The sequence below is a fragment of the Vicugna pacos genome, chromosome 17 (assembly GCF_048564905.1).
Source record: "Vicugna pacos chromosome 17, VicPac4, whole genome shotgun sequence".
NCBI classification, from domain to species: Eukaryota; Metazoa; Chordata; class Mammalia; order Artiodactyla; family Camelidae; genus Vicugna; species Vicugna pacos.
This window is the reverse complement of record NC_133003.1, coordinates 50926055-50939092: the sequence shown is the minus strand read 5'-3', so window position 1 is coordinate 50939092 and position 13038 is coordinate 50926055. Positions and strand designations below refer to the sequence as shown.

General features: G+C 45.5%; 1 protein-coding gene across 4 annotated transcripts in view; it reads left to right on the top strand.

Moving 5' to 3' along the window:
- The window catches only part of TAMM41 (TAM41 mitochondrial translocator assembly and maintenance homolog), a 45422-nt gene that overhangs the window by 22231 nt on the left and 10153 nt on the right, over positions 1–13038 (top strand). For all 4 annotated transcript variants that reach the window (XM_072941870.1, XM_006206806.4, XM_072941871.1 and 1 more), the window contains exons 5-7: positions 3861–4006; positions 10818–10983; positions 12215–12277. In XM_072941870.1, coding sequence (XP_072797971.1) covers positions 3861–4006; positions 10818–10983; positions 12215–12277 — 375 coding nt within the window. The remainder of the gene's footprint in view (positions 1–3860; positions 4007–10817; positions 10984–12214; positions 12278–13038) is intronic.

Genomic DNA, 13038 nt, shown 5'->3' with positions numbered 1-13038 from the left:
TGTTTTCCCTGTTTTGTTTTGTTTTGTTTTGTTTTGTTTAACAAAGTTGCTTCCTTCTTGTACTTTTGCATCCTGGTTTCTTAACTGCGCATTATTCCGTGGTCCTTGTCCATCTTGCTGTGTGTGGCTCCTGTAACTTAGTGGTTGCACACTGCCCCGAGGCAGGGCGTGGGTGCACCGTCATGGTTTACCCATCCCCCTGTTGTTGCATGTTTGGGTGGCTGCCGGGGCTTCAGTGTTACAGACAGCGCTTCAGTGTTACAGATGGCGCTTCAGTGAACAGTTGTATGTGTGGTGTATTCATTTGCTTCCTGGGACACCTCAGGCAGTTACATCATCTCTGTGTCTTTGTTGACTTTGTGTGAAATGGGGATAGGGTGGTACCTACCAGAGAGGCCAGCTGTGTGGCCTCAGCGAGGTGGTCTGACAAAGCGCCTGGAGCAGGGCCTGGCACTTACCAGATGCTCGGCAAACTTTACCTTCACCTCTGTGTGGGATCGTTGGTCTGCTCTCCAGAGATGGGGTTTCTTCATTCCCAGCTTCCAGAAGGAGTTTTGCAGTTTATGGAATCAAAATTGTGTGATAGAACCAATTTCCCTACGTCCTCACGAGCAGTCATTGCAGGGTTTATGTAACTCTCTTCCCGCTAAAATAATAGTGAAGACACGTTGTCACCCATATTTGAGCAGCTTGTTACGACAGGACTCACGTCAGCTCCTGCCCTAACCTGTCCTGACCTCGTCCCACAAAAGTCAGGTTCCAGAGGCTGTTTGTAAGTCTTTTTCCAAAGCTCGTAGTCCCCGGATGCTTTCCACCGAATGCGTAAGTTGGTCCTTTGAAGCTTAAAAGCCTGGTGTATTTTATTCCTTACTGAAGTACATACCACTGGGTATCTTTTTATTTTTCCAAAACAAGCCAACAGTTTGCTCTAGGAAAATCTGTTGTGCAGGTCATAGTTTGATGATCCTGTCCCTGCTCCAGAGATGAGAATCAGCAAGGGTAACCACATGTCCCGCTTTGCCCAGTTTCCGCTTGCCCTGATGTGATGGCTCGTAGCGCCCCCTCCACCCCAAGAGGTGACCTGCTCCCCGTGATAAGTTACATTGTCACCCTCGTCCCGGCGGATTCCTCGGCAGCAGGGGCATCTGCCTCCTCCTGTCTCCCTGCTCTCCCCGAAGGCTTTCTATCTGCCCCACACAGGTTTCAGCCACTGCTTTCTCCAGGCTTCCCCTGGGAGGTCCCCACATGTTTCCAGCCTCTTCTGAATTAATATTAGCCCAATAGGCTTTCCCTCAGGTTTTCCCATTTCACCCCTCTTTTTCCCTCATATCTTGCTGATGACCACTGATGGTGCAGGTGGGACTGGGCACTTTGAAGTTTGTTTCCAAAGTTACTCTTTGTCCTTTGGAATTATTTTGCAGCTCAGTTTATTCCACAGGCAAATGTAAAGTTCTTCATTTCTCATCACTTGAAATTTTTTTAAACTTCAAGTTCTTTTTTTTTTTTAATGGAGGTACTGGAGATTGAACCCAGGACCTTGTGCGTGCTAAGCATGAGCTCTACCACTGAGCTGTATCCTCCCCCAATTTTTAAAAAAAATTTTAACTTTAAACTGAGCCTGGTCTTTTTTTTTTTTATTAACGAAATTTTATACTTTTTTCCAGATGCTTTGGCATCTTATAGAGGCAGCCTTTTGATGCTCCTTTTTTAAAAAAAAAAACTTGAAATATAATGGACTTATAATATTAGTTTCAGATGTACATCATCGTGATTTTGTATTTTTATACATTACAAAATGATCACCATTTAGAATTAATTATTCATTCTAGTTCTGTGGAAAATGCCGTTGCTATTTTGATAGGGGTTGCACTGAATCTATATGTTGCCCCGGGTAGTATGGTCATTTTAACAATATTAATTCTTCCAGTCCATGGACATGGTACATCTTTCCATTTGTTTGTGTGGTCTTCTACTTCTTTCATCAATGTCTGATAGTTTTCTGAGTGTAAGTCCTTTACCTCCTTGGTTAGATTTATTCCTAGGTATTTTATTCTTTTTGATGTAAGTGCAAATGGGATTGTTTTCTTAATTTCTCCTTCTGATATTTCACTCTTAGTGAATAGAAATGCAACAGATTTCTGTATATTAATTTTGTATCCTACAACTTAATTCATTTATTCTGGTAGGTTTTTTTGGTGGCATCTTCAGGATTTTGTATGTGTAGTATTCACGTCACCTGCAAACAGTGACAGTTCTACTTCTTTTCCAATTTGAGTTCCTTTTATCTCTGTTTCTTGTCTGATTGCTGTGACTAGAACTTGCAATGCCATGTTGAATTAAAGTGGCAAATTTGGGCATCCTTGTCTTGTTCCTGATCTTAGAGGAAATGCTTTTAGCTTTTCACCATCGAGTATGACGTTGGCTATGTGTTTGTCATATATGGTCTTTATTATGCTGAGGTATATTCTCTCTATCCCTACTTTGTTGAGAGTTTTTATCATAAACAGATGTTTTATTTTGTCAAAAGCTTTTTCTCTATCTATTGAGATGACCGTATGATTTTTATTCTTCAGTTTGTTAGTCTGGTATAGCACATTGATTGATTTACAGGTATTGAACCATCCCTAGGGTAGATCCTACTTGACCACAGGGTGTGATCCTTTTAATATATTGTTAAATTCAATTTGCAGATATTTTACTGAGGATTTTTGCATCTGTGTTCATCAGTGATATTGGCCTGTATTTTTCCTTTCTTTTCTTGTAGTGTCTTTCTCTGTTTTTGGTATCAGGGTGATGCTAGGTGCTTATTTGGTTCAATATCAGGGTGATACTGGCTGTTTCCTGATCTTGGAGGAGTGGCCTTCTGTAGGAGATGTCCTCTGGGGCCCAGCAGCACTCTCCCTTCTGGTCACCAGAGCTACATGCTCTAGGGGTGCCCCCTATATGGGCTACATGGCCCTTCTGTTGTGGTGGGCTGACTACTGTGGGCAGTCTCATAGGCAGGGCTGGCCCCTGGCCCAGGTAGCTGCCAGGCCCTGCCCTGTGCGGCAGCTGCTGGCCTGCTGGTGGCCGGGGCTGGTCCCGGTGTGGCTGGCTGCAGGGCCTGGGGCTGGGCTGGTTCTGGCCCGCGAGTGAGCAGGCCTGGCACTAATAGGCTTGAGGGAGGATTCCAGGATGGCACTTGCCAGCATCAGCATCTTCGTGGTAGGATGAGTCCCCAGACGGCTGCCATCAGCATCTGTGTCCCCAGGAGGAGTCCCCACTGTCATGTGATTTTCTGGAAGAGCAGCAAGTTCACCACTTGCAATTTTTAAAATTGTATCTGTTTACAAGTTTATCCTAAATGTAAACCTCTTCTTACCAGAACTTCTACCATTCACTGCTCTTGCCCATGTCAAATATAATGAGGTCATTTATACTCATAAAGCACCTCAGAAGCCCTCGTGCAAATGCAGCAAGCAGAGCCAAGCCGCGTACCTGTACAAGGCACGCGTCTAAGGCGGTGCACACCTCTCCTGTCTCTGGGATTGGTCCAGGCAGAGTTTTGTTCACAAGATGAAACTTAATAAATACAGAAGCTCCTGCGATGGGGAAACAAACACATATTAGCTTCTCAGTGGTGACTACCTTTTGTCCTTAGGTCACTGTAACTGCGATTTAACTGGCTGAAGGGCTTTGTGATTTAAGAGGTTCTTTTTCCCTCCAGAGTACCTAAATTCCTGGGGTACTGTGTTCATGGTTTTGAGGAGGAAAAGCAGGTATTTTGAGTAAGAGATCCTGCCAGTTGAAACAGTGCGGTATCTGTTCACAGGTCAGAATGTGGATTCGCAGTGGGAAATTTGTTTTTCTGTTTTGACCAGGTGACTTTCGGATGGTGGTGGGAGAGGATAAGGCAAAAGTGTTGAATATTGTGAAGCCCAACATAGCCCACTTCCGTGAGCTGTATGGCAGCATTCTGCAGGAGAACCCCCAAGTGGTGTATAAAATCCAGCAAGGCAGCCTGGAGGTAAGCTGTCCAGGGGAAACCACGTGGATTACTTCTAAGGCACCAGCTGTTTTAAGGGGAAACGTAGGGGTGAGCAGTATATCTTTTAAAAAGTGAGTTTTGTGTGTAAACACGTTCTTCTCTGCATTTGGAATAAGGCTAGAAGGCAACACAAGTGACTAGTGGTAAGAGGCTGCCTTCGGAGGAGGGGTCCTGACGTGGGGTTCAGCGGGGCTTGTCTTCACGGTGTGTATCTTTTCTGCCATTTGAAAGTTTTACTGTGTGTATTAATTGTCAATCAAAAACAAGTGAAAATAAACTCTCACATTACCGTCTCCCATCCCCAAGCCTGAGGGGTAACCTTATTGACAGTTTGGTGTGTATTCCTCCAGATCCTGTTACGTGCACTTTTGTATATATTTGTACATATACACATGCATGAAGTGGTTTTGTCTTTTTTTTTTTGGTTTCATTTCACATAAATGTATTCATATGTGTTATTCTGTAGCTTTTTCCCCACTTGTTGTACGTAGCATGTCTTAGAACTTTTCTTCTGATATATCAAACAGCTTTCTTTCAAGGCATTTTCAAAAAAAAATTAAGTTTTTTGAAAATAAAAATCAAAGAACCTTTGAGGGGTGGCTATAGCTCAGTGGTAGAGCACATACTTTTCATGCGCGAGGTCCTGGGTTCAATCCCCAGTAGCTTCATTTAAAAGAAAACTCAAAGAACCTTTCCTTTGAGAAAAGTAATTTGGATTTAAGATTTTTTTTTAAACTACAGAACCGCAGTGTTTTTTATCTAAGATAAAGAGCGCTATGTTACTTTTTTAGTGCCCTTCTTCTCCCACATAATAGGGGCAGTTAATATTATGTTGACTAAAAAATTAATGGAATTTCTAGAACTGAAAGGGAACTTAGGAATTATTTTAAGCGTAAGATTGGAGAATAACGTAAATGCCTAGAATACCCACCACTCGGATTAATGGAGTTTGCCATGAGGGTTTTTGTTTTTAATTTTTACTTTCCTCATTGCAATGCACGCTCATTCTTTAAAAGCCAAACGGTTCCCCAAGGTTGTAACAGAACAGCGGTTCCCTCTTCCTCCGTTAGTGCAGTGACCCGGAGGCACCTGCTTTCATCTCGGTCGCTGGTTCTCCTGATGGCTGTCTACCTCTGTATTTCTAAATAATATGATCCGACTGTTATTTCTGGACTTTTTTCAATTTTGTACTTTACTTTTGTTATCTTTCTATGGAAGAAGAGGACGTTTTTACTCTTTTGCACTCCCATCAGCATCCACAGACCCACACAGACCCACACAGACGACACAAACACACACGCACACTCTCTCTCCCCCCCCCCTCGCCCCCTCATGCTCCGCATATAGTTAATTTCGTAATTTTTGGTTAGGTTCACATGCAGTATTTACTTTATTATGACAACCTTCTTTTTCTTTGTTGTGAGATACACTACTGTGAAATTTCCCTTTCTGTACACCTTTGTTTTTCTTGGTATTAATCGTATCATTTTTTCCACTTGCTTAGTGTCTGTTTACCTGTAACTGATTGATCCTCAGCCTGTCTTACAAATCCGTAAGACTTCTCCCGTTGTAGCCACACGCATCAGGTGTTTTCTCTGTTTTTTGCTTTTCTTGGGGACATTCTTCCCACAGCCCTGTGTCCCGTTCCTTCCCGGACTGGTTGCTTTCCAGGCTCGCTGCACAACTCTTCTTCGGGAACTTTCTTACATTATCACCTGAGGATTTCTTCCTCTCTCCTTCGCTAGATTTTGGTTTTCTGGCTCTTTTCTTCTTCCATGGTTTACACTTCAATTTTGACAACGTATACCCTTCAGTACTTCCTAACAGATTGAGGGAGATAAATTTTTTGAGACCATGTACATCTGAAAATTCTGCCCTCACCCAGATTGATAGTTTGGGCTAAATACCAAATTCTAGGTTGGAAATAATGTCTCCTCAGACCTTTTAAGTCGTAGCTTGATTTCTTCTAGTTTGTGGTGTTGCATTAAAAAGTCCAACAACGTTCACATTCCCTGTCCCTTGAGTGTGAGCCTTGTATCTCTCTGGCAGCATTTAGGATCTTTTCCTTTTTTCTGATGTCCTTAAATTTCCTGGTGCTTTGCCTTTGTCTTTGGGTATGTTTTTCATGTATTATTCTGGCACTTTGTGAACCTGTTTTGGAAATTCACGAGCTTTAATTCAAGGAAATTTAATTTTATCGTTACTGTAATATTTTCTTCATACCTGTTTTCTTAGTTCTTTCTGGAATTCCTGTTAGATGATTGTTGGACCTCCTGGTTTGATTGTTTTTTTCTCTTTCCTGTTTTTGGTTTTTTTTGTTCTGCTTTCCAGAAGAATTTTTTGAATTGATCTTCTAACACTTCCATTGAATTTTTTATTTCCTCTGACTGTTCTTTGTTATAGCGTCCTATTCTTATTCTATGAATGCATTATCTTTCTTCATCTCCTTAATGATCTTTATTATAATTTTTGAAGTTTTTTCTTGCTCTCTACATTGTCTCTGTTTCTTAGTTCCTATTTTCTATTGATTCATTCTCCTCTGTTGTGTTAGAAGCCTTCCTCAAATGTTTGGATGTCCTTTGTAGCCTGTTTTTAAAGAACGAGGCACTTTAAAAAATGCAGACTGGAAGTTCTTTGTGACAGAAAGAGCTTGTCACCTGGTGGGCTTCACTGTAGGAATGGGACAAGGACCTGGCTGTTTTGTGGAAGGACCCCCACATTTCGGTATCTGTAGGATTTCTCCAGAGAGACATCGTCTACTCTCTGGTCAGAGGATGGGGAGGGATCACCTGCCCAGCTGCCAACTTTGAGAAGCTGAGCAAGGGAAGAGGGCTGGGAATTCCCTTTTACCTTCCAGACCCTGCAGTGTAGCCTCTGAAAGGCTGCAGGATCTGGGTTCTGACTGGTTTCTCATCCTGGGGAGACGTAAGGATGAGATTAGTGGGCTGAGCTTCAGTTCCCAGAGCTACAGCTGGTCTTAAGGCTGCAACTGACCCCCGTCCTCTCCCTCCTCTCCTGTCCATTCCGAGCTCCCCTCACCCCTTCTAGCGCTTTGTTGGTCTAGAGGAGGCAGCCCAGACCTCAGCCCTGAGGAGCCTGAGGCCTGGTCACCACGCCCGCCGCAGGCTGCGGCTACGGTACTTCCCGCTCTCCGCCACAGTCGGGCAAGAGGCACGAAGAGATGTGTATCCTGACGCCCTTATTCCAGCCAGTGTGTCTGCTGGCTTCTATCATGGGATTCTAAAGTGACCGGGTGGCACTTCCAGCTTTCTGTTTAGTGGGATGCTTCCTGTGTCCTCTGGGAGAAGCAGTCCTTCTCTGGGAACTGGGACCCCTAGACCCACGGTCCTATGGTTGTGGAGTCGGGAAGCACAGGTTTCCCAGGTGGGTCCCTGGGAATGGTGTGACAAGGCTGCTGCTTCCAGCCCTGGGTCCCAGACCCATGTCTTCTGCCAGTTGGGAACACACTACGGTGCACCTGCCGGTCACGCACTGACGGCATGGACTGCACCCACTGCCCCAGGGGGTCACCTCCAAGCTGGTGCCTCCACTGTTCATTATTGCTGTTCCACTGGGTTTTCAGCAGTGACACTGTTCACAGTTTAGGCTGGATAATTCTTTGGTGTGGGGGCCAAAAATGTCCCCACCTAGAACCGCTGCTCTTGCTGGCTGGCAGTTCCGGCGCAGTGTGTGGTGTGGACAGTGGAGCCCTTGCCCTGTGCCTCTTGCTCACCTCTGCACCTCATGGTACAAGCATGTCGTGAATCAGACGTTCTCGGAGCTGTGCAATGGCACAGGCTAGGTCCTGAGGACCGGAAAGGCAAGCCCGCCCAAAAATATGAGCCACTTCCACTCAGGATGAATTACTGCCCATCCCCAGTGGAAGGGGTCCAGCGTAGTCGGCTTGCCACCACAGGCGGGCTGGTCTCGGGAGATGCACCCGTTATCAGGATCCCAGTGTTGGCCCCTGTTGCTGGCAGGGTGGACTTTCCAGCAGCAGCAGTGGCTGAGTCGGCATCGGTGAGTAGAAGCCCACGATACTGGCCTCGGCAGAGCCCCCTCCCCGCCCCCCACTAAACCTCCCACAAGCCACCATGCCAGCACTGGGGTGACAGATGCTGCTGAGTCAGCTGGCTGAGTTGTTCTTTTGGTTGTTGCATCCTCTGCGATGGATGCTCCCTGAGGGACATTAACATGCAACACAGTGATCTTCATACTTTGTGCCCGCTTCGTGGGTTCGTCCGCACGCCTTCTTCCCCCCATCCTGTGTCTTCAGTCTTCCAGTCTCTACTCAGAATCTACTCACTTAGACTCACCCAGGCCTACAGTAACATCTCGACTAAAGTTTGACCGAGCATCTGGGCCCTGTAGCCCATTCAAGTCTGTACCCCCCCCTTCCTTCAGGTGGCATCCTTCAGGTCTACAGTTGGCATTAATCTCTGCCACTCCTCCCGGGATGGGGTTTTGTTTTTTCGTTACTCTTTTGGCCTGGGGGTGAGAATGGCAGCTTCAGGGGCTCCCCCTTGGCCTTCTACACTGTGACGGCTCCCAAGTGCCGTCTTAGATGGTGCTTTCTCGGACCACTCCTGGAACCAGTTGTAGAGGATCAGGACTGGGCAGATTTGAAACAAGGACTTCATCTGCTTCCGTGGTGGCAGCGTGGAGCTAGGTGGCCCTTTCCAGCTGCCCCAACTCAGGGCAAAGAGGCCGGGCCTTTCTACCCCTGCATTTTCCAGTCATTGGATCCAAGCAACTCCCCTGAGGGAGGACGATTCTGAGAGACTCTGAGAGGGGTTCAGCCACCTTTCCCAGCAGCCGGGAGAATGAGTACCCCTTGGTCCTGGTTGGTGCAACGCAGCATCCACTAACGTATGACTGTATCTGCTTTTTTAAAACATCAGCCTTATTGAGATATAATTTACATACCATAAAATTCAGCGGTTTTTAGTATATTCACGCAGTTGTGCAACCATCACCACAATCTAATTTAGAACATTTTCATCACTTCAAAAAGAAACCCCATTCCCGTTAGCAGCCTGTAGCTGCGTCCCCCGCCCCCAAGGCCATCACTAATCTCCTTTCTGCCTCCATGGGTTTGCCTGCTCTGGACACTTCCTGTAAATGGAATCATACGACATGCGGTCTTTTCCGTATCTGCTTTTAAACTGCAATTTGACTCATAGTTTAACTGAATGCTTTCACTTTCTTGTTTTAAAGAGAATTAAAGAGTAAGGATAATGAGAATTTTGCAATTTATTGGAACATGCCACCTAATATTCTGTCTCTAAACACATGCTTTCAAGCAGAAACTCCAGTGCATTCTTTTCTTCAAGAGAGAGCAGTGGCAAATACTATCTTCTAGTTCCTCATGTAACTCAAGCCATTTTGGCATCTCTAAAATTTCTGGAAGTTCCATAGGTAAAGCTTTACAGAAATATAAGATCCGTTTGACTAACCTCAATTCTTGGTCCCAAAATATGAGCCTGTAAATGTCATTTCTAGCATATTTGACAGAAATATCCACATTTTTGTCATTTATCTAGCAAAAGCTAAGTAGAGATTGAATCCTATGGATCCGAACCATCTTAATGATAAATATGAAATGCTTAGGTTAGAGAAAACCTTCACCTTATTAGAGCCACTGAATAATAGCATTTTCTTCTTCTTTGCATAGATTTTTTAGATAAAACTAGAAAATCCAAACATTGGTATGTACTCAATAAATATTTGTCGAATGAAGAAACAAGTGGTAGAATGAGTGAATTGTAAATGCTAAGAAGGTTGGTCATATCTGGGAAACCTGAGTCTAAAAGTTAATACATTCGTCTGATTTTTTTCTTACTGTTCTCTTAACTGAAGCTGAAACTAGACATTCATTGAAAGAATACAAGACAGGTTCTTACCAGATGCTCTGCGAGGGCAGCGTTAGTGGCTTTCATCTTGGCAGCTAGCTCTGTTTACATGATTTTGGGAGAATCTGATTTCATGAAAGTAAAGGATATTAGACTAGGAGTTGGGGAAGGTGGGTGTGGACTCAGCCCAGTGGCCAACTTCACTCAGAGGCTTCCAGATCAAGTCTGATGCATAGTTTTCTGCCTGCTTTATTTCTGTGTTTGTCTTCACATTTGTTGCATTTTAGATTACACTGGAAATAGAAGCCTCTGGTATCACTTACTGCTTTTTAAGAAATAATGGCAACTCCGTTTTACTGATGTGTGTATTCATCTCCTTATCCAACCAGTGGGTTTTGAGTACCTACTATGTGCCCGGGTATTAAAAGTAAATAAAGATTAGTCCCTGTTATCAGTTTACTCCTACAGTTTACGAAACACAGCGCGGTCCATAACAGGCCCTAAAGACAGGAGGCCCAAATTTAGATCCCACTGTCTGATTGGCTGTGTGGTCCTGGCTGCGGTCCTCTGTGCCTGTGTTTAAAATGAGTGCTGGATTCGCGGGGCTGTCAGTGAATTTTAGCTGACGCTCTGCTTCCTTCAACAGCTGGACTTCAGACAAATAGAAATTTAAAAACGGAGAGTCAAAAATAGATCCTTGAAAGAAACTTCTATTCTTTTCCTATGTAGAAATAGAATAGTATAGAAAAAGAATTGGCTTATTCGAAGGAACTTGGAATCCTGAAAGAATTCAGAAAGGAGAAAGTCCTTAGCAGGCTGCCTGGTCCAGGGTGTAAGTTCATGCATATTTGTGTGATTTTAAGGAGAAGCCATGGGTCTTTGAATTTATAGAATTCAAAGTACTTTCCATAGACATCCATCTTCTTTTTTTTCCTTAGATAGATAAAAGCCCAGAAGGACAATTCACTCAGCTGATGACATTGCCCAAAACCCTACAGCAGCGAATAAATCACATCATGGACCCTCCTGGGAAAAACAGAGACGTGGAAGAAACGCTGTTGCAAGTCGCTCACGACCCCGACTGTGGAGAGGTGGTGCGGCTAGGTACGTTGTGAATTTATGAATTTGAAGTTAAGGAAGTACTGGCCGCGGGTAAAAGCAAACTCTGTTTGTGACTGATTTCTTTATTCTTTCTTGCCTAGTGAGATGGAGAGTTGGATTGCCTCTAGGAAGAAGAAAGCCCTAACAGTCTGGGGGTTTTCCAAACCTAACTTCTTGTTTGTTTGAAGTGGGGTGTTGAAAGCGCTTCTGTTTTCAGACCCCTGAGTCCTAAGTCACTGTCAGAGAGGGAAACAATGGTTCTTTTGGTCCCGGGAGCATAACTTCCAGAAGTTATTTCAAAGATGTGTTCTTCATGGTGGTCTGAGGAGGAAGGAGAATGGTGACATTTTTAATGCTTTTATAGCATCAAGAACACTGCTCTCCTCGGCCAACTCCCCCTCAACGTGTGTGTCCAGTAGGTCTGCCCTGACATGCCTGTGTTCCGCACGTTGTCCCCAGTGTTTGCCAGGGTCCTCCCTGATATGTACCCAAAATCTGAACCTTGTCTTCAGAGGAGGCCCACCGCCTGTAGAGGTTTATGAGGTCAGTCAGTAAGGAAACCATCGGGGGATGATGAGTGCACCCTCTCTGGTCGAGAGGACGTTTGCGGAGCCTCCCGGGGCAGGTCACAGTGGCAGAGCCGCAGCAGGGGACCCGCAGACTCAGGCCCCCCAGCTGCGGGCTGGGTGTTGAGGGTACCAGCCCCTCTTCTGAAGATACCTGGGAGGCATGTGGTCAGTTGTTTCCCACCTGAACATGACTGTCGTCTTGGTGTGAGTGCCCCTGCCTTTCTGAGGGCGAGAAGGACTCACTGAGGTCCTCTCCGCGTGATAAAGGGTAACTTTATCTCCTAGGCAGAAACATTCGGTTTCCTGGAGGGTTTTTCCTCAGTCTTCTCACATCTTGGAATCGAGAACCAGCAAACTTAAGCTGATTTAAAGTGAAAAAAATTTGATCTTTGAGGGTCACCTCACCCACACCACTGTAAGATGAGGAGGCCCAGGCCCGGAGGGGTCAATCATTTGCTTGTGTTCCCACAGCTGGTCGGTGACGTGGCTGGGACCCCCAGTTCCCTGCTCAGACCGATGCCTTTTCTCTGTCACTTTGACATCAGGACAGAGATAATGTGCTGGTTTTACTGGATAACTGGAAAGAATGTTTAGTTTCAAGTTTTAAAAGTGTCAAGATGACTAACATCTGGCTTTTCTGGCATCCCGGTTGGTTTCCCTCACAGGGCTCTCGGCAATCGTGAGACCTTCCAGCATGAGGCAGAGCACCAAAGGCATTTTCACTGCTGGTAAGAATTTTTAAAAATCCACATTTAACATACCTGCTGGATTGAGCGGCCTCAGTGCTTCCGGTTAAGACGTAAAGCTTATCTGTATCTCGCAGTTATTTGTGAAACACTGAATTTGGATGGTCATAACCTAGGACACAGTGGTGCATTCAGCCAGGCAGACAGCGCTGTATTCTGGGCGGCTGAGGTACTGCTGGAAGGCTTTCCTGCCCCTCTGTGTGCCTGAATTGCCCCTCCTGTGCAGGTTTCCCCTGGTGTCTTTGTATCTGTGAGGTGACACGTGATAGTGCTGCAGAAACAGCGGTAGCTGCCCCCATCCCCGCCCGTGGTTCCTCTCCAGGGACAGCCACTGCCGACTCTCAGGCTACTTCTGTTTCCACTGCTAGTTCTCTGCATAATAAGCTTATACTGCTGCTTCTCTCCTTTTTAGATTTAGGCATCATCTATTGACTTCTCAGTCTCGTAGATCAGAGTTCAGCTGCTCCCCCCTCCACTCCACACGCACACCCCCTTCCTTCTGCATGTGGGTGGCTCGTAACCTTGGTACAGTCAGTCCTCCGCTTCCACCGTCTGGCTGTCTGACTCGGGTTCATAGTTGAGCCACGTGGTCTGCTTTTCCTTCCCATGGAGTCGTCGCCACCTGTCTCGGGTGAGGGCCCCCGTGTCCTGTATCTCCCATCTTTGATTTCATGGCGCACTCTCATTTTGGTGAAGCACCACCCAGTAACTTCCTGGGGAAGGTGTGTGGGAGGCGGACGTGA